The sequence below is a fragment of the Solanum pennellii genome, chromosome 10, assembly GCF_001406875.1.
Source record: "Solanum pennellii chromosome 10, SPENNV200".
In the NCBI taxonomy this organism is placed as follows: domain Eukaryota; kingdom Viridiplantae; phylum Streptophyta; class Magnoliopsida; order Solanales; family Solanaceae; genus Solanum; species Solanum pennellii.
In genome coordinates, this window is record NC_028646.1 from 28,759,927 (window position 1) to 28,784,493 (window position 24,567).

At 35.2% G+C, this 24,567-nt stretch overlaps 4 protein-coding genes across 5 annotated transcripts; 1 reads left to right on the plus strand and 3 right to left on the minus strand.

Moving 5' to 3' along the window:
• Positions 1-1,258: 1,258 nt before the first annotated feature.
• LOC107002388 (ferredoxin-1, chloroplastic) lies at positions 1,259-1,977 on the plus strand. Its single transcript, XM_015200398.1, has one exon. The coding sequence runs from the start codon at positions 1,361-1,363 to the stop codon at positions 1,793-1,795; it is 435 nt and encodes a 144-aa protein (XP_015055884.1). The 5' UTR covers positions 1,259-1,360; the 3' UTR covers positions 1,796-1,977.
• LOC107002387 (MLO-like protein 4) lies at positions 1,978-11,936 on the minus strand. 2 transcript variants are annotated; one of them, XM_015200396.2, is made up of 15 exons: positions 11,674-11,935; positions 11,529-11,586; positions 11,223-11,455; positions 11,025-11,141; positions 10,587-10,647; positions 10,286-10,377; positions 6,514-6,588; positions 5,878-5,963; positions 5,442-5,491; positions 5,324-5,364; positions 5,071-5,241; positions 4,912-4,947; positions 4,088-4,155; positions 2,750-2,810; positions 1,978-2,633 (listed from the first exon to the last, which is right to left on the minus strand). In XM_015200396.2, the coding sequence occupies exons 1-15, from the start codon at positions 11,797-11,799 to the stop codon at positions 2,232-2,234; spliced, it is 1,677 nt and encodes a 558-aa protein (XP_015055882.1). In that variant the 5' UTR covers positions 11,800-11,935; the 3' UTR covers positions 1,978-2,231. The 2 variants fall into 2 exon arrangements, with proteins under 2 accessions (XP_015055882.1, XP_015055883.1); XM_015200397.2 differs by lacking the exon at positions 6,514-6,588 and having other exon boundaries at positions 11,674-11,936.
• A 1,547-nt stretch (positions 11,937-13,483) lies between these two features.
• LOC107001903 lies at positions 13,484-14,435 on the minus strand. The gene is made up of 3 exons (XM_015199856.2): positions 14,330-14,435; positions 13,968-14,258; positions 13,484-13,878 (listed from the first exon to the last, which is right to left on the minus strand). Exons 2-3 carry the CDS (start codon positions 14,190-14,192, stop codon positions 13,624-13,626), a joined length of 480 nt encoding a protein of 159 aa, XP_015055342.1. The 5' UTR covers positions 14,193-14,258; positions 14,330-14,435; the 3' UTR covers positions 13,484-13,623.
• Positions 14,207-17,201, minus strand: LOC107001194. The gene is made up of 4 exons (XM_027912107.1): positions 15,596-17,201; positions 14,505-15,509; positions 14,330-14,434; positions 14,207-14,242 (listed from the first exon to the last, which is right to left on the minus strand). The coding sequence occupies exons 1-4, from the start codon at positions 17,084-17,086 to the stop codon at positions 14,207-14,209; spliced, it is 2,637 nt and encodes an 878-aa protein (XP_027767908.1). The 5' UTR covers positions 17,087-17,201.
• Positions 17,202-24,567: the final 7,366 nt, after the last annotated feature.

A 24,567-nucleotide genomic window follows, 5' to 3' on the forward strand; every position in this document is an offset into this window, starting at 1 on the left:
AGATAAAGTTCAAGTTCAAGTTCATCATAGATTCAAGAACAAGCTTTAAAGCCCTTGAATTTATATTTGAAAAGGCGAATTCAGAGGAATTATAGAGATTGTAACACTCGCATTTGAAATAATAAAATCGATTGTTGCTATAATTTTCCGTTCTTGATTATTGTTTTCTCGACGCGAATTTTATTGTCTACATATATGCTAGACGTTGATAATGTGAAGCCTTCGTTATAATTATTTGATTAGTTGGATAATTTTTCTTATACCAAGATGTTTATGTTGATTTTAAAAAAAATAAAACAATCATGTTATGATAATTTTATACTAATATATAATTTTTATTTGTATATCATATATTTAATTTTTTAATCAAATATAAAATATATTTTTTTTGGAAGAAATAAAATTTTTATAATTTATTGATAGAATGATTAATTTCATATGCATATTTAGATAGTGAAAACTAACAATATTAATTATTCATTGTTCAGATCTAAAGACCACATCTTAATATATAGATCTGCATTTTTTATCTAGACATCAAGATCTGAATGCGCATCGTAATACTCAGGTGCCTTAATTTTAATGAAAACAAATGAGGGCTTAGTTGACTTCCGAAATTTGACAAAATACTATAAATCACAATAATTAACAATTGAAAATATTTAAAAGTCGTACAAGAAATTTGCTTGACTCTCTAATTCCATATGTGTCGCTTATGTTGGAATAGAAAGGAGTAACATATAATATGATTTGATAATACCTAAAAAATATTATAAATCACAATAAATCATACAACTACAAATATTTAAGATCATGTAAGAAATTTGGTTAGTACTCCTAATTTCATCTATGCCATATAATTGAAACAGAAAAAATAACATATACTATATGAATATGACGTAAGAAGTACTACGATTCATAATAAACTAACAACTTAAAATGTATATTTTTTTAAAAAAACACATACAAAATTTTAATACTCTCCAAATGTCATATAAATCAAAACAAAAAAATATATATATTTGGTCTGTGGTGACATATCCTTAATTTCCCATTTATCAAGAAGAATATCCTTTTTATTTTTTAATTCCTTTTAAATTGTGGTTGAGAGGACAAAATTAAAGCCACAAGCCATTTTGAGAATGAAGGGCTAAAATTGAAGCTTGATTTTGAGTGAGCATGACATTCACAAAATGACTGGTGAATCCCGTCTATGTTGATAAACTGATAATGCTAACCACAGCATGTTGACACGTGGAAGATAAACCTTCTCCAAAACACACTATATCCACAAGCCCTTGCCTTTGTTCAAATCCCCATTTCACAATTGAGAGCAAAGAAAAGAAAAGAATTGTAAAAAATGGCTAGTATTTCTGGTACCATGATTAGCACTTCTTTCCTTCCAAGAAAGCCAGCTGTGACTAGCCTCAAAGCCATATCAAATGTTGGTGAAGCTTTGTTTGGTCTTAAATCTGGTAGAAATGGGAGGATTACTTGCATGGCCAGTTACAAAGTGAAGCTTATTACACCAGAAGGACCTATTGAATTTGAATGCCCAGATGATGTTTACATTCTTGACCAAGCTGAGGAAGAAGGACATGACCTTCCTTACTCATGCAGGGCTGGTTCTTGCTCATCTTGTGCTGGAAAAGTTACTGCTGGAAGTGTTGATCAGTCTGATGGAAACTTCCTTGATGAGGACCAAGAAGCTGCTGGATTTGTGCTTACTTGTGTTGCTTACCCAAAGGGTGATGTTACCATTGAGACTCACAAGGAGGAGGAGCTTACTGCTTAAACTACAACCAATTCCATTTTAATAAAAAACAACACTTCATTTTGTTTCATGAGCATTTACTTTTCACATTTTCCCTCTATTGTTATCACAAAAGTTGCTATCTAGTTATTTGTGACAACCCTTTTATCTTCTTACATAATGATGCAACTGTTTATTAATTAATTTTCATCTATATTGCTAAATTGGATACAATTTTCATGCTTTCCCATATTTATAAAATTCATCCATGTTCATCAGACTGTTACTTTACAAATCGATGTATAATCGTTTTCTGAGTTACACAATAGAAGCTTAATCATAGACAAGTGATGAGATAGCAAAGGCAACAATAAAATTCTTATGTAAAAAGGGCTTATCCCTCTGCAGCTAGTGTAACGTATGGGGAGGGTGCGCGTACAATGTACAGAATAAATACTGTGTAGCATGAGAAAAAAAATTACGTCTTCTGGAACAATTCGAAGAGAGTTTCTATCTTGTCTGCGTCATCATCCACAATCTCCTCTGTATCAGTGACCAGAACTTCACTGTTTCTGAAGGATAATTCATGACCTGGTTGGTTTATACTTTCAACAATGCAATCTTCTTGGTGATCATTAGACAGAACCTTCTCATCTAGGTGGTTAAATGAGCCTCTAGAGGAACATGGAGATAAAGTTACTGATGCCACTGTTGCTATCTCATCCCCCTCATCAATTGTTGATCCAAGGGAACATGTTGATCTTGTAGTTATAGATCGTAGAGCATCGTGTTTCGATCTGTCCTTTACTCTTTTACACCAACTGTGGAGTGAGTCTCGAACACTTTCAGCTACGAGAGCCTTTCCACACCGTGAACCCATCTGTAAACCAAAAAATTATTGGAAAGCTGATATCTGTCTGTATGTGACTAGTTCAATTGGCATATCAATACTTACTATGCATTATTCTAGAGATATAAACAAGAAAGAAGGATCACCTGCGAGATAATCACATTTAAAGGAACAGTACTGTGGCTACACCAGAACTGCACAAGAACCCTGTTCATAGAGTGAGTGCCAAATTGGTCCATTTATAAATAAATATAAGACTAATTATATAAAATATTATGCATCTAAAAAATAATGTAGTATCTGAAAAGGCAAGAATCATTCTCAATGAATATAGTTTCTAATTAACAAGAAGAAAACCATGATATATGTGTTGGTAGTTAGTCTTTTACTTGATTTCCGTTCCATGCTTTATTCAAGAAAGACAGTCTTAATAGCTCTACTTTAGTTCAATAACTACTTAGAAGAGTCATAAGAGCCATTAATGTAAGGAGCCAGATTCTGATGTAACACTCAGCAATTATCTCTTTTGGTTTCGTTGGCCATTGACATCTTATTTTGAAAGTATTGGACTTGGTAATGATGGATTAATGAAGAAACTAACAGGACTGAAACTTGAAGTTTTTAGCTTAACATACAAGGTGAAAATGGACAAATCCGACAAAACTTGTATAAAAAACAGAGTTAACAGCTTGAAGCATTTTCTCAATGTCAACAACTGATCATTAATGCATTTTCTGTGAACTAGTTTCATTGAATAAGATCTGATCAAAGAAGATTGAGGGGTGCACTTACATACTAGAATGTAAGATCAATGGACAAGCTTTAGTTATAGAAGATTAGAGGTATAAGTATGTAGTTGAAAGAGGACTGAAAACAAATAGATAATGCAAGGCAACCTTCAAAGCAAGACTGATAAACAATGAAGGAGATACCTTGGCAACAAAGGGAGTCACTTGACCCACTACAGTGTTTATACTAAACTATAACACAGTGATATTAAGAGGAACTTCCGCAATTGTTTAAGATAAGTAAAAGGCACTGATGTTTAACCCCATAAGAAACGATGGAAAAGTGAGACTAGAAGGTTCTATGTGAAAACAGCTCATATAAGTAGGCTCAGTCTTATAGGAGAACTACATGATCAATGAAGATGTAACAATGGAGCTAAGATGGGGATGACCTAAAATAGGGTACTACAGGAGCACTATATGATAGGAATATACTAAACAAAGTAAAAAGGAAAGAACGAACAAGAAGTGGACGTAAAAGTAAAGTTCTTCAGAACTTGGACTATAAATGCGGAAGTGATTTCATGATGGTACTTTCATAATGAAGGATAGAGACGTATTTAAGGGCATAAGGAGGGTGTTTCTTTTAAGAGAAGTTCCCTGGGACAACTCAATATGGATTGATTTCATGGCTTTGGCCTACCAACTTTAAATTCAAGGGGGATGGAGTAGGTGGTCAAGACGTAATATACATACCCTGAAATCAATCTGATCATAACCATTGCATGGTTCTTCATGAAGCACGATCGTTGCTTCAATCCCCACTGCACAAATGGATTAATATTGATATGAGGTGAATCATTGATCCAAAAGAACAAACCGCATCTTCAGAGAAAAGAAATTCTAAGGCAATACCAACAACATGGTTTGAGAATGAAAACAGCCAAAACGAGTAGCTAGCTCTCCAAAAGGTCACTTGTATTGCACTTGTTAAGTGTCTGGTGTTGGTTGAAGTGATGTATTGTTGTTCCTCATATGATCTTCGTGATCCTCACCTCATCCGTTAGCTTTTGGGATTAAATTAGGCTCAACGTCTATCTTAATATGGTATCGGACTCAGAGCGGCACTCATTCCTATTCTTAATTTACCCAATGTTGGCCCCCCGTGTCATATTGTTCATACTCCAGGAGCCTAACCCTCCGCTATTGGTTGAGCTTTTGTTGTTGTCTCATTATATGATCTTAGGAGTCCTCACTTCATGAATTATCTTGCAGGATTGAGTTAGACCAAAGATCCTCTTTCATAGGAGTAGTTTGTCATATTCTTGTTGTTGTCTCTTTAAATTTATCTATCATCTGTTATACTAACCCACAGGAAAGTCGACTAGGGATGGAATTTTAATTCACCCCCCTCCCTCTTAATTTCCTAGCAATGACATTTTGGAGAACAATTTCCTTCCACATTCATTCATTTTCAGCCAGAAGAGAAATTTATTTACATATTGACTTGAGAAAAAGTAGTAATCATTAAACAAGATGCTCCATGAATTATAGTAAAGAAGAAAGGCGACGAATCTCACCAAGGACCAGATAAAGGTTGCCATTTCAAAAGCATTCTGTGCACACAAAAATATCGATGTTAGGACATTAAACCATGCAAATCTTTTTATCTTTTCACTTGTTTTGCTTGAAATGAACATTGAACAATGAATTGAGCATCAGAGCTTTTGGAATTTGACCTGAAACGATATAAACTGTATCAGTCGTAATAGTATCTTCGGTTTTCCAAACCAAAACAATTCATCGCGTGGCTTTACTTGTAATCCAATAAGTGGACCCTTCGGCTCTGCAATTTCAAGTGCCAACGAGGAGACTACATGCTGTAGTTTTGTTCCAACCACCACGACAAGCTTTGGCACAAGTTATTGTTGAGCATCAGATACATAGATCATTTCACTCAGGTAATGGACAAAAGAAAGTAAGCGGACTTACGATGGCAGGAATAAAAGAGAGCCAGAAGTAGATATTAAGACCTGCAATATAAGAAACATCATTTCAAAACTTTAACAAGCAAAAAAAATGATGTTTCATGTTACAAAAATTACATTACCATGTATGTTGATGAAGATGCATATGATGGCATAACCCCAAAGTAGCCAGCTGCAAAGTCCCAGCATAAGTCAGCACAAATATTCAACTATCAAGACATTTATTTCTACAAGAAACTAAGAAAAAAATTGGACAAAGTTCCAAATTGTAATAGAACTACAGCTCATTAGCTATAAAAATAAGTTTTTTCCTCTACTCTTTATTTGATGCCGAAAAAAACAACCCAACATATTCCAAACTTTTCACGTATTTTCACCAAAATTTATGCGAAAGCACCTAGAAGAAACATTCATAATAAACACCAATAAAAACTCAAGGAGGAGCTCAAGTCTTTGATTGATGGGTATGTCACAAACAGAAAGTATAATTATTACTGAGCAAAAATATTCTCACCCCTATACTGTAAATTAAAATGATCTAAACCAATAACAACATACCTGATCCCTACAATTTCATAAAACTCATCTTCCATGCTACGAACCATGTACTTGTGGAAATTGTAAGTAAGTGGAAGCTTGTGATTCTGCATGTTATTGAAGCAACGGTCAAACAATGAAAATAAATAAGTGAATTCTGAGAACAACAGTTACTGCTTCTGGATTTGGTTCAAGTAATAAATTAGCTACAAATGTGTCCTCTTAAGTCTTATCCCTGGCATTACTTGCAATGGAGTACTAAGTATGACGAACAAAATAAAACACCCTACTCTATAAATACCTCCGAGCAACAAAATTATTACAAGGATACTGAATTTTGGGAACAAATTAAACAGAATTAAAACATTCAACTTAAGTGCTTCGGCAATTACATTCAGATATATATTATAACTTAACAGCAACAACATCTTTAAAATATCCTTCCCTCTTGTATAATGTATTCCTCATAGGACACCTTTCAATTAAATATGCAACTGCTTAAGCATGTCGAGAATGATGCATACGAATTTTAACCGTGGAAAAGAATACTGAGCATTTCCACCGCTTCCCTTACTTTCCCACACTAACAGAGGAGTTGAGACATCATTTCTAAGTGGAACAATATAAATGAAGTTCCAAAAGAAACTGAATACCTACAGTGATAAACCCCAATCTCAGTGCCAAGTAATCTGACTTGTGAATTGAAGTCCTGAACTGCCTAAGAAAGCAAAGCTGCAAGATTACAAAACAAATCTATGTCACGGATTTTATCCATGCATGGATAATGCAGAAACACATGATTGCTGAGATAAAATTCAAGACAATAATGTATAGGAATTTCGTCATATTTGCAAGGAAAGCTGAAAACTGTTGGGCTTTGTGGAGGCTTGTGAGCCGGCCCGACCCATTACTGAAACCCTAGGTTAACCATTTGGTTTTCCTATAAATATGATCCTTGTATTTGTAATTCCAAGTAGTAGCACAAGTGAAATAAAATCCTCCTGTTACAGTCGTGGAGTAGGGAAACCGAACCACGTTAAATTCTTGTGTGTCCCGTTTGTGTTCCGTTTCTCTTTTCTCTAGATTATTTGTGTGTGTTGTGTGTTTAATTCCCAACAATTGGTATCAGAGCGAGGTTTCAACAACATTGTAACACAAACTGTGAGAAATTGTCACCTAGGGTTCTTGTGTGAAGAACTGTGTGCAGGGAGGAGTAGCCGCCGTTACCGTGTGGGTAACCTCAAGCAGCAGCCGGCTAGGAGAACCGCGCAGGGTGCGAACAGCCGTCGTCCGTGTGCTGTCCGTCGCGCCGTTCCAGTGGCCGCCGCGTCGAGGAGCCTCAGATCCAGCCGCGAGCGTCCAGATCGTGAGCATCGTCCAAATCGCCGCCCGCTGTCTGTAGACGCCGTTAAGGGAATTGCCGAAGTCCTTTGAGATGGCAGAAGATGGGAAGTTCCGAATTGAGAAGTTCGATGGTACAGATTTCAGTTGGTGGAAGATGCAGATTGAAGATTTGCTGGTTCAGAAAGATTTGGACGTAGTGTTGGGTGACAAGCAAGGAAAATTGTCTGATGCAGAGTGGGCAGTTTTGGATCGGAAAGCTATGTCAGTTATCCGACTCTCGTTGACCAAGAATGTTGCGTTCAACATTCTTAAGGAGAAGACAGCGAAAGGCATCTTGGAAGCCTTGTCTAACATGTACGAGAAGCCATCTGCAGCAAACAAAATTTTTCTGATTAGAGAGTTGGTGAACACAAAGATGAAGGAAGGCAGTTCAGTTACCGAGCACATCAACTCATTGAATTCGATCTTAGCCAGACTTTTGTCAGTTGGCATTAAGTTCGATGATGAAGTTCAAGCTTTACTACTGTTATCATCATTGCCTGACAGTTGGTCCGGAACGGTTACAGCAGTTGCCAGTTCAGTGGGACCTAATGGATTCACCTTTGAGAAGATTCGTGATCTCGTTCTTGGCGAGGATGTCAGAAGAAGGAGTTCTGGAGAATCATCAGGTGATATGCTAAACGTCGTCAGAGGCAGAGGAAATAACAGAGGTAGTGGGAGCAGGAACCGAAGAAGGAGTCAGTCAAAGGCTCGGGATGGCTCAGGTGTAACATGTTGGAACTGCAAGGAGGTGGGGCATTTCAGGAATCAATGCCAGAAAGACAAACAAGTCAACATTGCAGAAGACAGCGTCAACGAGGATTTGTTTATCTGTTGCGCGGAGAGCAATGTGGATTCCTGGGTCATGGATTCTGGTGCTTCTTTTCACGCTACCCACAGCAGTGAAGCATTGCAGAATCTGGTTATTGGAGACTTTGGAAAGGTAAGGCTTGCAGACGATAGAGCTCTTGATGTTACGGGCATGGGTGACATGGTGCTGAAGACGCCAGTCGGTTTCTGGACCTTGAAGGATGTCAGAGTTGTTCCAAGCTTGACGAAAAGTTTGATTTCTGTTAGGCAGTTGGATGAACAGGGACATCATGTGAAGTTCGGAAATGGGCAGTGGAAGGTCGTGAGGGGCAATCTTGTCATGGCTCGTGGAACAAAAAGAGGATCGTTGTATATTGTCGGATTACCGTCTGAGGGAGTGACCGTCCCAGTTCAGAAGAAAAACAAAGTCCGGTTCACAGAATCTCGTGGGCAGAAGAAGGTTGTCTTTGCAAGAAAGAAACCCAGAGCCACAGGTCAGATTCAGGATGAACGAGCAAGGAAAGGTTCAGGAAGACCAGTCAGAGGCGTTTGTGGCAGTGGGAGCACCGGCCGTGCTTCAGCCAAGGCTCCTAGAAGACAGTGGGTCAAGAGAACCAGTATTCCAGCTGTTGATACGTCTCCAGAAAATATCTTGCTGAGTATGGAGAGTGTTTGTTCTCAGGGAGTTCTAGGATCCGGCAGTTCGTGTCTCAAGTGGGAGCCGGTAGGGACCGAGGACGAGTCAAGGGCAGTTTCAGCCGTGACTGATGTGTTGAAGCTTCGGGGAGCTTCAACGGGCCTTTCAGTTGACTGATGAGAAGGCCGCTGTAGCAGGAGAGAGTTGAAAAAGATTACTAGACATACAAGTGTTCTAAGTGGATGACAGTTGAAATTCTTCAAGCCTCCAAGTGGGAGATTGTTGGGCTTTGTGGAGGCTTGTGAGCCGGCCCGACCCATTACTGAAACCCTAGGTTAACCATTTGGTTTTCCTATAAATATGATCCTTGTATTTGTAATTCCAAGTAGTAGCACAAGTGAAATAAAATCCTCCTGTTACAGTCGTGGAGTAGGGAAACCGAACCACGTTAAATTCTTGTGTGTCCCGTTTGTGTTCCGTTTCTCTTTTCTCTAGATTATTTGTGTGTGTTGTGTGTTTAATTCCCAACAAAAACTGTGGTCAAAGGTGCTACGATTTGCTATGCATGTTATTGATTATGTTACAACAAAAGATACATGCACTTAGAACTTGGCAACTCAGATTAAATTAATGGAACAACTAATTTCTACACAAATGTTTAATTTCTATCTAGATTTTTAATTCTAGAGTATTTACATTACTCTACCACACAACCCCTAATAGTTTGAATTTATCAATTTAAAAAAGACAGAACATATAGAACATTTGAGTCCGTTCAGTAAAAGACACATAGATAACCTATTCATAATCATACATTTTGCCTCTAGTTAAGAACTGTGAGAAATAAAGGAGAAAAATATTATTGAATTGTGTAACCATAGTTTTGCACTGAGTCAATCAGGGTTGTTGCACAGCACAAGGTGTCCTAACTATATAAGGCAAAATTTTAGGCTCATCGAAGACAGCTATTGCACAAGCAGAAAATGTATTCCAACAAAGTCTATTACATTGCAGCCAAGCAGAGGAACAAGGAAGAAAGAAGAATAGTGTTTAGGGTGTGTTCTTGCTTTTTTAGTTGAAGTTGTTTCATGAATATTATTGAGTTGTAATAATTTCTTGTTTGGTTTATCTGTGATAGTTGTGAGGTTTGTAACAAGAAGAGACTAGAGCAGTTAGAGTTAACTGTTGAGTACAGATACTAGATTTAGTACCTTAGATTATAGAGATGTAATCTGAAACTATTCTTTGAAGTTAGTGAAGATTGGTTCTTAAAATCCTACTCACTGTAGCTTTTTACTCCTTGAGCAAGGAGGTTTTCCATGGTAAAACTTGTATTCCTATACTACTTTCTTGTTCCGTCTAAATGAAGTTGGTTCCTTGTAGGAGTAATCGGTACTAGTTCTTCCACAAAGGTCTAAAGTCCAAAATTTTAAAGAAGTGTTTGGTTTTTAACACCAACTTAGATGGAAAATTTTTCCTATTACATAATCTCAGGAGACGACTATGGAATAAATATCCATGATACATAAAAATTACTTGAATGCATCCTAATTTATAGAGAAGTGTATGATGTTGTTAGATTAAGGCAATAACTATTACCATCCATATAAGAATCCGACTCCTACTCCATGGATGGGAAGCATGATGCAGAGCAAAGGTGGACTGTCGTCTCATCTCCTTATTCTTTGGCACTAAATAAAACAATAGAAAGGGATATTTAGAAGCTCAGCTCTATGATAAAAGATAAACACATTTTTTAATCTTTAAGAAAATATTACATACTTGTTGAATAATCTATGATACGTTTCCTTAAATTTGTATTTTATGCAACTATTACTTATATGGAAGAAGGTGAATTTATATTGATAGGACATAGTTAATAATTATTAATTCCACACACCTTGTAAGTTGTTCTGTTCCCCAGAGCTCACTTGGTTTTCCCACTTCCTCCAACTGTATATCTACAATCAAATTCATTTAAAACCACAAACAAGGAATACTACAATCTGATATAGTAAGTAAAGCCTTAGAACATCGACATGTAGTGGCGCGAGAAATTTCACGAAGAGTGTCCAGGTGCTGTGCTGAAGTGAGTCTGTTCTTCTTAAAAAGTGATAAAAAAGAGTTGCTAGTAGTGAGATTTGAACATACGAACACTTTTAATAATTTGAATATACAATATAATTTTTTTGACAAAGGGTGTCCAATTGAACATCTTGACATGAGTGTAGCGACGCCAGTGTCTAGTCTACCTCCGTAAAACCAAACTCACATACAAGCACTAGCATAAAATAGACTAGGGCACATGATTTAAATATTTTTGATATGGAAAGTGTACCTTGGTCATGGCCAAGCCAACGACAATACAACTGTAGAGAACATGAGTGATACCAAGAACAAAGAGGAAGCGGTGAAGCTGTTCAAGACCTTCATAGGAAACAAAAGGTTCACGTCCCTGTTAAAGATTTGTGGTTAATTAGTAGAAAACATGATTTACTATAATTTCAAATTTAGATGAATGAAGAAAACAATTTACCTCACCACATTGATGTGATTGTTGATAAATTCCCTTGGGAGGAATAAGAGTAGTATGATTAGAGAAAATGGAGGAATGGATTGTGTCACTAGTACTACTACTACTACTGTCATAATCTTCTTGAGAACAAAGGTAGAATCTACTAGTGAAAAGGGATGAATTAACACAAATTTGAGAAATCTGCCTTGCACATTGTCCCAACAACAAAGAAATTAGGCCAAGCAGCATCAACTCTGTTTTGAGAAGAAGAAAAAAATCAGATTTTGTATTTTTAGATTGTTAACTAGTTCATGAATGATTGGTCACCTTCCTTTATCTTCTCCACAGAAGCAAAAAGAGCTTTTCTTCTAGTCTTTTTCAACCACTGCACAAAACCAAGTTGATAGAGCTCATTGAGAAAAGAAAAGACTAGTGTTGACAAATAAAAAGTCCAATAGTGACTACTACTCACCCTTCCAAATCGATAAATGGAGCGTTGGGCAAACAAGCAAACAAAAACCATAACAGTGGTGACTGTTGCAACTGACCATGTTGGTGTTTCCTTCAATGACCTTCCTTCCCTAAAAGCTCCTTCCATATTTTCTTCAAGATCCACCAAATGGGATCTTCATCTCGATTTAGACTAATAATACTATAAATTTTCACTTATTTAATTTAAGAATAAACAAATGGGAAAGAGCAGAGCTACAAATGCTAACATCTTTTTCTTTTTGTTTCCCCAGAGTCCGACCCTCTCACATGCATGCTCTTACCTCTACCTAACCCCCCCCCCCCTAACTCCCTCTTTTTATGCATGCCCCTTGCTCTTCTTCAACTTTCCTTTCTTTTTTTTTTCTTCCAATGTTCCATTTACGGTACATTATATTAAAAATAGTTACTCAATTATATTTGAAAAATAGTGTAATTTTTTTGGATATATTTTATTTTCGTTATTAAATACTATTCCCTCCACTCCTATCCAGTTATCATCATTTTAGGTTTTACATACATTTAAGAGAAAAGACATAAAGACACCATTGAAGTTGTCCCATATTTGCATAAAGACACATAAACTTCTGAAGTGTCCTATCACACCACTAAACAACTATATATCGTTGTAAATTGGCCATTTTTACCCATTAATTCATCTGGGTTGTTTACACGCACGTTAGGCGCGTCATGGGCCATTTTTCCTTTTTATTTACTAGTTTAAAACAGCCACATGTCATTTTCTTTCTTTAATATTAATTATTTAATCAATTTTTGTATCTTCCCCAATTTAAACTCAAAAATAGCCGTTGGTAGCCCTAAAATTTTGATTTCCATGGCAAGAACAATATTGGTGCTCTCGTTTTGATGACTTCATATCTTCCTCAAGAAAATAAGGTAGGAATTCGTCTTTTCTCTTTTAATTTCCAGTAGAAACGTTAATTTGAAGTTTTTTTATCGTTGAATTTCTTCTCAATTTTGTGGTTAGTTTTTGATTGAAAATGTCAAATGCAATGTTGAATCGTATTTGTAATGATGAGAATCATCCGATGTTGCGAGTGAAACTGCGATGCAAACATGGTGACTTACTATCAATGCAAACTTCATGGTCGGAGCATAACCCAGCTCGAAGATTTTGGTCTTGTCCACGCTATCGTGTATGTTTACTAATTTTTTTATGGAGATCTTTTGTTTATGTATTTTTCTTTAATTTGTGTTTTGCGTATTTTAGGAGGATGCGTGCAACTTCTTTAGATGGAGGGATCGAGAAGAAGTTGATATAAGATCCAAGTATGTTATTCCGAGATTAGCAAAGAGAATTAAGGAGTTGGAAGAAATATTGACATCTTATGAAAGTCGTGTTGAAAGTAACCAAGTCATGATGAAGGAGAAAAAGAAGGGCAAATGTTGTAACTTGAAGCTAATCGTCTTGATCATTATTGTGTGTTTTCTATGTTTAAGTCTAACCAAGAATGTGAAGGATGGAAGTTGTAGGTGTGTGCAACCAAAATTGCCATAGACATGTTTAGTTACTTTCAAATTTTTGAAATTGTAGGTGTGTGTACCTAGAAGCTAATTGTCTTGATCTTGCTAGTTGTAGGTGTGTGTAACTTGAAAGATTGTTGAATGTTCAAGTTATTGTTGTTGTTTGTTGTCGAAATTATTATGATTTGAACAATTAGTTAATGTATTTGGTTCTCTAATCTATATTATCGTGGCAACCATTTGAGAAGCTTCACAAATATGTCAATTACAATTAAAAAGGCAATAACAAAACTGACAAAAAAAAAGACTTCATAATCGAGTTTGATTCCAACCATTCAAGTTTGTTTGGTTACACCCAAAATTGAGTTTGTTTCCAATAAAAAACAACATAAATATATGCATAGTTAAATTTTGTTTGTCAAAATGAACAAGACAACATCAAAATGCCCTACTTCCATGGCACAGAAGTTTTTCTACTTGAAGTTGTTTGGCCTTGGCTATTAGCAGCATTAGCAGCAGCTACAGACCTAGTTTGGATAACCTTTTCAGCCCTCATTCTTTCCAGGTTGCTACTGGTAATAGTTGTCTTCCCCTTCCATTTGAATCCACGTACTGGTGTGTAGCCAATATCACCAGTGACAACATCAGCCCTCTTTGTAACTTTTGTACCAGTATTGATGACTCTTCTACTTGGCAATCCAGGCTGCTTAGTCAAATAAATACACACTCAAATATTAGACAATTAGGTTTGCAAACACAATTGTAAACTTGCATTGATAGTTGTAAACTTATATTGAGAGTTGTAAATCCATCTTTAGCTTGGTATATGCCAACACCTACCATTCTTGGCCTTTTAAAAGGTCTTGTTTGTCCTCCACTAGTGTCTTCATGTTCTACTGGTATCTTCCCTCTTCCTAGGCCTCCTCTACTGTAGTTTGCTTCTGAACTAGTTTGACTATGTTGAGTCATTCCTCTTCCTCTACTTAGTCCTTCATTCACATTTCTTTCTTGAGCCATTTCTCTTCCTGATCCTAATCCTGCTCCTCTACCTGTACCTCTACCTCTACCTCTACCATTTACAGTCTGTACTTTGAAATCAAATATTAAAGCATATCTATATTATCTAACAATGATATAATAATTAGATATATTACCTCTGTGTTTGTAACATTTTCATGTGATTGAGCTGGAACACCTCTGCCACTTGCTCTTCCTGTTGTTGCTCTTCCTGTGCCTTCTCCTCTACCACTTTCAGTAGCCTGTATATTAATATATCAATATATATACATCTACATATAACATACATTTGAGAGTAACAAATAAAAGTACCAGTGTATGAGAAGATGGTTCAGATGACTGACTTGGACCAGTACTTCTTGCCTGAGAAACTGGTTCAGTTGATTGACTTGGATCAGCTTGGTTTCTTGTAGGACATCCTCCTTTATTGTGTCCTTGTGTGCCACATTTGCTACAAGTCATTACAGCACCTCTTTTGCTCAACTTTCCAGTTTTTCTGCTTTCATCTGCTTCCTTTCTTCTAACCTTAACTGGTCTTCCAGGCAACTTTCTGATCTTTGGTGGCTTTACAATTGGATTATTTGAGGTTGACCACATTTTCATGTTATTCATTGGCTGAATAAAATGGGCATATGTGCTGAGGTAGGTTTCCTTGCTATAACAGCTAGCCACATAATGGATTGGTTCCAAGTTTTTGTAATGAAGGGCAGCAACACCATGAGGACAAGGAATTCCCCTAAGCTGCCAAGATCTGCAACTACACCTCCTACTAACAATGTCCACAGTGTGTGTAAACCCATGGTGTTTAATCTCAAAACCTCTTTCTCCATTCCAAGTCAAGTTACATTGCATAGACTTTTGAATGTTTTCTTGCAAAATCTTCAAAGACATAGGAGATATATCAGTGATCCAAGTGTTTGAGAACTCTCTCAAATCACCAATTCTTTTCATCATCTTCACCCTTATCTCCTCAAGCATTGTAATGATGGTTTTATACCTTGCAGACACTATCCAAGCATTAAAGCTTTCTGCCATATTGTTGTCCACAACATCACATTTGCTATATTCTTCAAAATACTTCTTGCACCATGTATTCAAATTGTACCATAAAAGATTATCTAAACCTTCTTGTCCTAATTTCCTCATTGTCTCTATATTGTCCTTCATCTCAGCTTGAAATGTGGATTTAGCAATCCTCCAAAACACTCTTCTTCTTTCAACTCCTTTCCAATTTTTTGACCAATTTGCAAGAACATGTCTTGCACATTTTCTATGTTCAACAAGTGGCAATAAAGTATCCACAGCAATTTCTAGTCCCTAACAAACCAACATAACAGAAAAAGAATCAATTAAAGTGCAAAACTCAACAACAATAAAATAGTAAGATGGATATCAGTAATTACCTTTTGCATATCACTAATGATGGATAGTTGATGCCCTTCTCCAAGTTCAAGATCATTCTTCACTAGTTCAAGAAACCATGTCCAGGTATACTGATTCTCAACCTCAACAACTGCCCAAGCAATAGGGAGCATTTGGTTGTTTCCATCTCTACAAACTGCCACTAACAACTGGCCTTTACACACACCTTTGAGAAAACACCCATCAAAACCAATCAACCTTCTAGCACCTCCAAAAAATGCTTTCTTTAAAGCATTGAAGCAAACATAAAATCCTTCAAAAATTTTCTGCCCAGTTTCAGAATCTTCTCCAACCTTCACTACACAAGTACTACCTGGATTACTCCTTAATATTTCATCTCTATAATCAAAAATCCTACCATACTCCACAATGTGATCACCCATGATCTCTTGTAACACTCTAGTCCTAGCTCTTCTCACTGTTGTCCTACCAACATTAATATCCAACTCCTTTCTAATAATGTCCTGCAACAAGACAATGCTGATGTTTGGCTGTTGAGTTATTCTTTCTTTGTATTTGGTGGCCAAAAACTTTGAGTTGCACAGGTAGTTATGAGTTGATGTCAAACATTTATGGATAGGGTTGTATGTTTTAACAATGAAATCTCCACTAGTTTTATCCTTACTTGCACACAACAACCAAGGACAACTCTCTTTACAACATCTCACTCTAACTCTGCCAGGCTCATTTACATATTTTTCAATTTGAATATGTTCTTGGATTGCATATCTTGTCACTGCCACTCTAAATTCTTCAACAGTTCCAAAAACCAGTCCTAATTCCCAAACAATCTTTTCAGCAGTTGTATCAAACACAACTCTATTTGGGGTTTTCTTCCTCCTAACAGGTTTATGCACTACTTGATCAACCTCTTCACCATCTATTTCAAAGCTAGGAACTTCATCACTTAGATAATAAGGTTCATCACCTCCTAGCTTACCAACTAAGCTTTCCCTAATACCATTATTTGTCTCATCATACCCTATATCTGGACCTTTCTCATTAACATTAATCTGATCTGAAGTAGTTCCCCTACTTCTCCTTTGTGACCTTTTGAAATGCCTCTTGGTTGCCCTTATATCTACATACTCTTGATGAACATCACTGTCAACCTCAGTATCTTCACTAGTATCCCCTTCAGATCCTGATTCATCTTCCACTTCATCATCAGTTGGATCATCATCTATTATAGGATAATCAGATGAAGGAGGAGGCACAATAGAAGGAGATGGTGGAGGCACAGTAGAAGACTGAGCTTCAAATGGAGTGCTGGAAGTTTCAGAAGGACCAGTTGTAGGGATGGAAGGAAAAGTAGAAGTAGGAGGCTGATTATTAGAAGTCTCATTAAAAGATTCCTCACCTACCCCACTTTCAGTCACATGGGTGACAAACTCCAATTCAAGTGGGGCCTGATTAGCTTCACTAACCCCATGAAAAACATACACCTTCACTGTATCCCCATCATTCACCATATTGAAAGGTCAAATATAACCTTATCATTATCAACAAGGACCAATAACCCATCCCACTTGATGAAAAAATCACAATCTATTGTATATCCTAGTTCCTTTATGTAGTCCCTCAACTCAAAATCTATCAACATCTACATCTAAGAATTATGTCACATGCCCCCCCAATATATTTAGGTGGTGGACCAAAATCTATTTCCCCCCCATGATACCATCTTAAAGTTATAAGAGTAAAAGCCATCCTGAAAAATCATGTAACAACAACAAACACAATTCAAACACACATTTCAATAACTAACTCTAACAAATTGTACACAACAAACATAATCACTAACAAACAACAACAACAGAAACACTAACTAACAAAAGTAGAATAAAGCACTAACATTAAGCTTTAACAGTACTAACAGAACAAAAACACTTAACAATAGCAGGTGTTAGTGTACAAATTGAAGTCTACAAATGTATAAGAGACAAATAATAAGATTCGAACTAAGTGGACAACATCTAACCCTAACCTAAAACACAATCACAAAACCCTAATCACTAATAGTTGCACTAAGTCAATAACACAATACCCTACACTAACTAAGTCGATTACCCAACATACTCAAAAATATCCTAACAATGGCAACTGTAGGAGGTCGATTCTAACACTTCTACACTATAATAATCCATAANAATCGGAAAAAAAAGTGCAGATTTTAGAACCCTAACCTGTTAGACCTTCAATCTCCAAGAATCTTCACAAATACACATCAACAACGATCGACAATGATCAACAACGAGAATGTCAACAACAACACTATCGTCAACAACAAGAACACAGTGTATTTCGTTTGATTTTTTAGGGAAAAGTTGAGAAATGAAATGAAAGGAAGGAGTTCACGAATTTTCTTCAAAAAAAAGGGTCGGATCGGGTTCCTAGAGAGTGAGCAACACGCGCATTACATAGACGATGGAATGACTAAAAATGGCCAATTTACAACGATATATAGTTGTTTAGTGGTGTGATAGGACACTTCAGAAGTTTAGGTGTCTTTATGCAAATATGGGACAACTTCGATGGTGTCTTTATGTCTTTTCTCTACATTTAAAAAACTATGTAAAATTATCATTGTGTCCTTAGTTGATGTTAGATTTTCAATAAATGAATATACACTAAATTATTTTGGTTAATTAATTTGACAAATCAACATGAATTAGTCACCTGGTTTTAATATGTTGATCAAATGCATAATTTCAATTGCTAAACTCTCAAGGTAAAATAGAAAAAATAATGTTATTTATGTATTGATTTTATGAAATGACAAGTATCAAGAAATATTTGCTTTTTAGTACTGACGACATATAATAAGAACGGATGAAATATTCAATATCTAAGATCTTTCCTAAAACATGAAATTTAATATATCCAAATGATAATATAGTAATTTCATCCCTAGGACGAATCTATATAGTAATCTGGGATCCAATCAAATCGCCTTAGTGAAAATATTACACTCCATATATAAAGTTAAATCTTTAATAGATATTATAAATTACCCCCCTCCCCCAAACCCTCCAACCCTCATCATATACTTGAATCTTTGTACAACGATAAGGGGTTCATATGTTGAAAGAACTCTCCATTTCCAATCCTAAATGATCACTACCCACATGCTGCAACCATCTTATAATGGATACAAGTTCTCGTGAATTGTGAAGCATTAATAAAAATAAACCCCCTTACTTATTTTTGTCTTCTCTGTTTTTTGTTTAACTATGTAAAGTATAATTTTTTAATTTGTTTGAACATGTCAAATTTAACTGTCTCATTATATTTGAACTTGTAATTTCTCTACACAACATTCCTCATAATAATTAAGTTTATAAAATGAATTATCAGATATAGTCAATTTAATTATTTCTTAAGATACAGCTTACTAATCATTTTGGACATTAAAATATATGTATGAATTTATATTACTATTTATAATATCTTTATATCATTCAATGTTAGAACTAAATTTTGAAAGATACAACAAATTTTTAAAAGAAAAATCTTCCTCTGCTTTGGCTGTTTTCATAAATTTAACCTTTTTAGGTAACTGCTCCTTTATTTGACACTCCAGTATTGCTATTATACCTACATTATGTCCTTCATAAACAATTTGAGCTCCTCTACTTATGTAGTTTGGTTTAAAAAATTAGGAAAATCACTCAATTTGACTAATTTGCTTCAAGTATACAATCAAATTAATCCTAAAAGAATAATATCTCAAATAGATAATCACATATATAATTTAATAGATTAGCTCTCACATACAGTTCTTATTACATACTATTGCAAGTATTGATTTCTTTACTTTATTTGAAGTTTTTTAAAGTTGAAGTTGTATTTTGTGTACTCGCCCGCTAGGTCGTTTTGAGCATTAGAACTCTTCTTTAAAAAAAAGCCTTCCCATAAATTTTAGATAGGAATTTTGAATTGTTCATTTAACTATAATTATTTAGTTGATGGATATTTATTATATAATTAATTTTAGTTGGTAGTTAATGAGCCAAGATTGAATTTATTTAGTACCCTATGTTACTTGATCCATGTGAAATAAAATAGTGGGACTCAACATTTTGTTGGGAAAGGCAAGCACAAAATAGATATGTGCACGACAAAGGCGATAGCGGAAGAAATCCAAGTCAAAACTTTTTCTTCTATTTGAACCAAGAGAAGACAAAATAATACGAGAATAAAATAGTTTGGGCAGCAACAAACCAACAAAGCAAGAAAAATAAATCAACACAAGAGACCCAAATTTAACGTGGAAAACCTCTTCGCTCTGAAGAGTAAAAATCACAAAACCAAAGCTCCACTATAATCAACAAGAGTTACAAAAGTGTCCTCCAAAATGGTTGTTTTACTTTTAAAAATATATATTTGGTAAAAATAGTGAAAAAAGTGACTAAGTTTCGGAAGATCAATTAATCTTATGATTTAAGAAAAATGGACTTTCCAAATTACGGAGTCGCCACTTGATTTTTGATAAAATCAAGAAAAAAATTTAAAATTAATTTTCAAAAAATTTAAAACAGATAAAATCAATTGAAAAGGGTTCGTAGTTCAAATGTACATTCCGAGAAGGTGTTAGGCCCTCGGAATGCCTGCTAACTTGCGGTTGACCGGCGATTTGACTAAATGACCTTTTTTAAAATAACTTTTCCAATTTCAACTAAATAAAGAGAGAATTCGTTTTAATATATATATTTACTTCATTTCATTCTTTATTTATCATTATTTCTAAAGGGAAGCATTTAGAGGAAATTAACTTAATGGGATAACCTAAATGTTGACAAAAGTCAATAAACGAACCAAGTAAATAAAATAGTAGTAAAAATTTATAATTATATAAATATAGTAAGAAATGGTTGTCCCTTTAGAAATTAATAAAATTCCACCAAACGTTTGTCAATCGAACAAATAATAAATAAAGGAGGGAGAGGAAAGAGTATTTGAACTTGGGCTAATTGCCCAAATTCATTAAATTGGGTTTTGGCCCACCTGTTCTACACTAAATTATTCAAGAATGTGGGCTTGGGCCCTTTTTAACAATTCAAATCCTGCATGAAAAGATTTTTGGCCTTTGGGCCTGTTTAATTAAAATTTGTTGATGGGCCCTGGCCCATTTTTCCCGAAAAAAAGAAAATTTGGGTATACATTTGAGGTGAACTGCTGTATATGACGTATATCTGGTTGGACTTTTGAATCCTGTATTTTATTTGGATTACGTATTCTCGCGATTCCAGGTGTTTTCCCAGATTACTTCGACGTATTTTATACCTGTACTGTTTTTACTACTGTATCGCTGTATAAAATGTGTATACCAATGTATACGGGCTATGTCCTATGCACGTATTCATTCATTGTTCCTGAATTTTACTCGAATTCGACATCCCTGTACGTTAAACCTGCATTTCATATTTTTACACCTATCTGCGGTATAATACATCTGTATATCAGTGTATACGGATGGTATATCAATCAGTTCTTCGATTTTCGAAAGCTGGAAAATAATTTCCAACAATATATCTTCACTGTTATCAACCTGTATTTCGAATTTGGTCCCTGTGCATTTTTGACCTGTATATTGGTATACAGCTTCTTCAACACCTGCAAATATAATTTCCAGCAACACATTTGCTGTGTTTCGACCTGTTCTTCAACTTGTCCATCAGTTTACCAATTTCGGAGAGGCTGGACGACTCGAGAGCCAAGGTTTGAGCCTTTACGGCTCAACAAGAGAATGCAACGGAAAGAAATTCATTATGGACTCGGATCGGGTTCATACAAAGAAAGAAAGAGAAAAGAAAAAGTTACGTAAGAGACTTATCCATCCAAGCTAATCAAGATAACACATAATGACATTTTCAAGTAATAAACTAAAATCTACCCTACTGTATACAAACAAGGAGGAATAGCATGTGAACTAGACACCATTAATGATATTGAAAGACTTCGTTATACACTCCATGCACTACAGAGAACTTAAAAGATAGCAATAGACACAAAGGAAACAAGGTCTATGGCAGTGACTATATTATGCAAAGGGTAGCAACAACACATAAATTATTAGCAACTAAAAACATGCTCCAAACAAGGAAGATCATGATTTCCTTTAAGCTGGTGAAGTCAAGAGAAGAAAAGATATCAAGATGAAACAGACACATAGTCCTAAGTTTTAAAAAAAAATGCAGTAATGACAGTGCCTTGAGGATTGTTGAAACAAATTACAGAACTTCCTAATCATTTTTATAAGCTTGAATAACAAGATTAACAAAGTAAGAGGTTTATTAATCAAAACCAAGCGAGAGAACTGAATGTCGAAACAACAAACAACACCAAGCAGCAAACTAGCTAACTTCATAGATGCGAACTCGAACCAATGCACATAACGATCAATATATAATACTAAAGCGACTTCCATTAATACTTGAATCATGCTTAATGCTCAGAATGCACAGAGAACCAACATTGAAGAGAAGACTCTAAAGCAAGGAAACCAAACGTCCTTAATAACGAACTCCATATCAAATGCCGAAAGTGTAGCCAACAGATTCGAATGGCTTTGACCTCCTTAGCAAATATCTACTAGACCAGAGTAAGGAACAAAGACACACATTTTGAAATGTAGATCATGGTATCATTGCCGACCCACAGCCTCCACAAATGACTAGTTGAAACAGTAAGGAAATAAGAAGATTAAAGTAATGCACAGGCCATAGTTCGAAGCCGACGGAAACATCAAAATTTCAACTAAAATGCAGACCCACAACCTCGTGAGCTATTAGGCAGATTGGTCACTGCTTTGCAGCTAACATTGAAATAAAAATTAATACAAGCAAATCACACAGTCAAGAGTCAAGCGAGCAAACTCTCGGAACAAAATACGCTTGAAACGAGATGAGTATTACCTTTCGGGATGCAGCGAGCTAGAGACGATGCGAGCAGGTGATGCGTCTTCACCACACGACTTGAATTCGAACGACAATCAAGAACTGGACAATATCTCTACCTTGAACACGATTTTGATGGATATATATATATATATAGGTGTGCTTATATCTTCCTCTCTTAAGCTGCTGTAAAATCTCTTTATGAACAAATTTTTCTCCCTCGAAAAGAAATTCCTTTCTACAGAGTAGATGATAGCTCTTATAAAAGGGATGGGGCTGAGCTAAAAAGGGGGAAAACGGGCAGATTCTTGAGAGGGAAAAACGGGATAAATCAAAAATTCAAAAATCCTTGGAGGATAAGGCTGCCAGCTAAATCGAGTACAACTCTCCAACGGAACAAACAATCGCAGCCATTGAACTGTGAGTGAAGGACGATGGAGAAAGGGGATTTCTCCACCTGGACCTGTCCTCCAACGTCCTCATACGATTTGCAGTGGAGATGGACGCGCGCGAGGAGTGAAGGATAAGGACAGACACGCGCGAGGAGCGGGCTACTGGGTTGCGAAATCGTTCTGGGAATTTTCTCTGTCTATGGCCGTTTGGAGGAGATGAAGAAGGGGCCGGGTCGGGTCATAAAATAGGTTGGGCAACGGATGAGAAGTGGGCCGGGTCATTGGAGAATTAGGAGTGGGCTGGGAATGTGACTTTGGGCTGGAAATTAAATTAAGGGAAATTTTTCAAAATGTCAATATTTTAGCATTTAAGAGGACTCATTAGCAACAATTTCAATATTTAGTAAAAATGTCATTTTAGTTTGTTATGTATCTTATTTATGTTTTTATTATTTATTTTTATTTAAAGAATATAATTATTTAATAACAAAAAGGAGAAAATTAAGGGGGGAATATTTCAAAAAAAGGCAAGCATCCTTAATTTTCTCATCAGTTACATTTCAAATAAAATTTAAATTTTGTTTTTTTTTTCTCCAGAATTTTTACCTTTTTAAAATTATATTCATTCCACAATATATTCTATTTATATTTATTATAGTTTTTTATTAGTTTGTATTCATTCCAATAGGTATGCCGAATTTATCTATATAGTCATTTAAGAAATATATTTGTATTTTCATATACTTTTTTCCTATATATTTTTTTCCTATATAATTATTTTTTTCTTCAAAAATCCTGTATGTATTCATTTCAATATGTATTTTATTTGTATTTCTATTTATTCTAGTTTTTATTTAGAATTTTGTATAATAATATATAAAATACAAAAAATTAGTATGATGAAAAAGTGAATGAAATATAAAATTGAAAAGAAATAATTGAATATTTGGTGTACTCATTCTTAAATAAAATACATAACTAGTTGACATACCTTTAGAATAAATACAAATTAGAAAAAAATGTCAAATTCAGTTGACATACCTTTATTAGTTTGTATTCATTCCAATATGTATGTCAAATAAAATGTAGCTATTTAAGAAATACATTTGTATTCGTATATATTTTTCACTGTGTATTTATTTTTCTTTTCAAAATCTTGTTTCCTTTTCTAAGTCGTATTCATTCCAATATGTCTATTATTTGTATTTGTATTCGAATACAAATAAACTAATAGAAAGTTGTTCTTCTTATAAATAAAATACATAACTAGTTGACATACATTTGGATGAATACAAATTAGGGACAAATACAAGATTCATAAACCATGCAACATGAAATTTTTAATAAATACAAATATTGATAGTATACATAGTGATTTGAATACAAATTAAGAAAGCATACCAAATTCTAAAAAAGAACTATAAATACAAAACAAACTAATAGAAAATTGTTCGACAACTATCCGATCTTCGTCGTCTTTTTCAAGATCCTCACGAGTAGACAAAGATTCTACATTTGCGTTCTGAATTTGAGGAAGGTTTTGTACACCAATGAGTCTTGTAAATGTTCTTACCCTCTCTCTTCCCTCATTTTAGCAGTGGATTATACATTATACACTATTTGTTAAGTAATAAATAAATTAAAGGATGAAAAAACACCAGA

Excerpts from the sequence above, each read along its gene's own strand:
- LOC107002388 (XM_015200398.1), top strand. The coding sequence starts at position 1,361 with ATGGCTAGTATTTCTGGTACCATGATTAGCACTTCTTTCCTTCCAAGA.
- LOC107001194 (XM_027912107.1), bottom strand. The coding sequence starts at position 17,086 with ATGGTGAATGATGGGGATACAGTGAAGGTGTATGTTTTTCATGGGGTT. Across the intron at positions 14,435-14,504 it reads AACCATCTTCTCATACACTG|GCTACTGAAAGTGGTAGAGG; the intron begins GTACTTTTATTT and ends ATTAATATACAG. Across the intron at positions 14,243-14,329 it reads AAAATGTTACAAACACAGAG|GTAGAGGTAGAGGTACAGGT; the intron begins GTAATATATCTA and ends TAAATGGTAGAG.
- LOC107002387 (XM_015200396.2), bottom strand. The coding sequence starts at position 11,799 with ATGGAAGGAGCTTTTAGGGAAGGAAGGTCATTGAAGGAAACACCAACA. Across the intron at positions 11,587-11,673 it reads CCATTTATCGATTTGGAAGG|TGGTTGAAAAAGACTAGAAG; the intron begins GTGAGTAGTAGT and ends GGTTTTGTGCAG. Across the intron at positions 11,456-11,528 it reads TGTGGAGAAGATAAAGGAAG|AGTTGATGCTGCTTGGCCTA; the intron begins GTGACCAATCAT and ends TTCTCAAAACAG.
- LOC107001903 (XM_015199856.2), bottom strand. The coding sequence starts at position 14,192 with ATGGCTCAAGAAAGAAATGTGAATGAAGGACTAAGTAGAGGAAGAGGA. Across the intron at positions 13,879-13,967 it reads ATGGATTTACAACTCTCAAT|CCTGGATTGCCAAGTAGAAG; the intron begins ATAAGTTTACAA and ends TTGACTAAGCAG.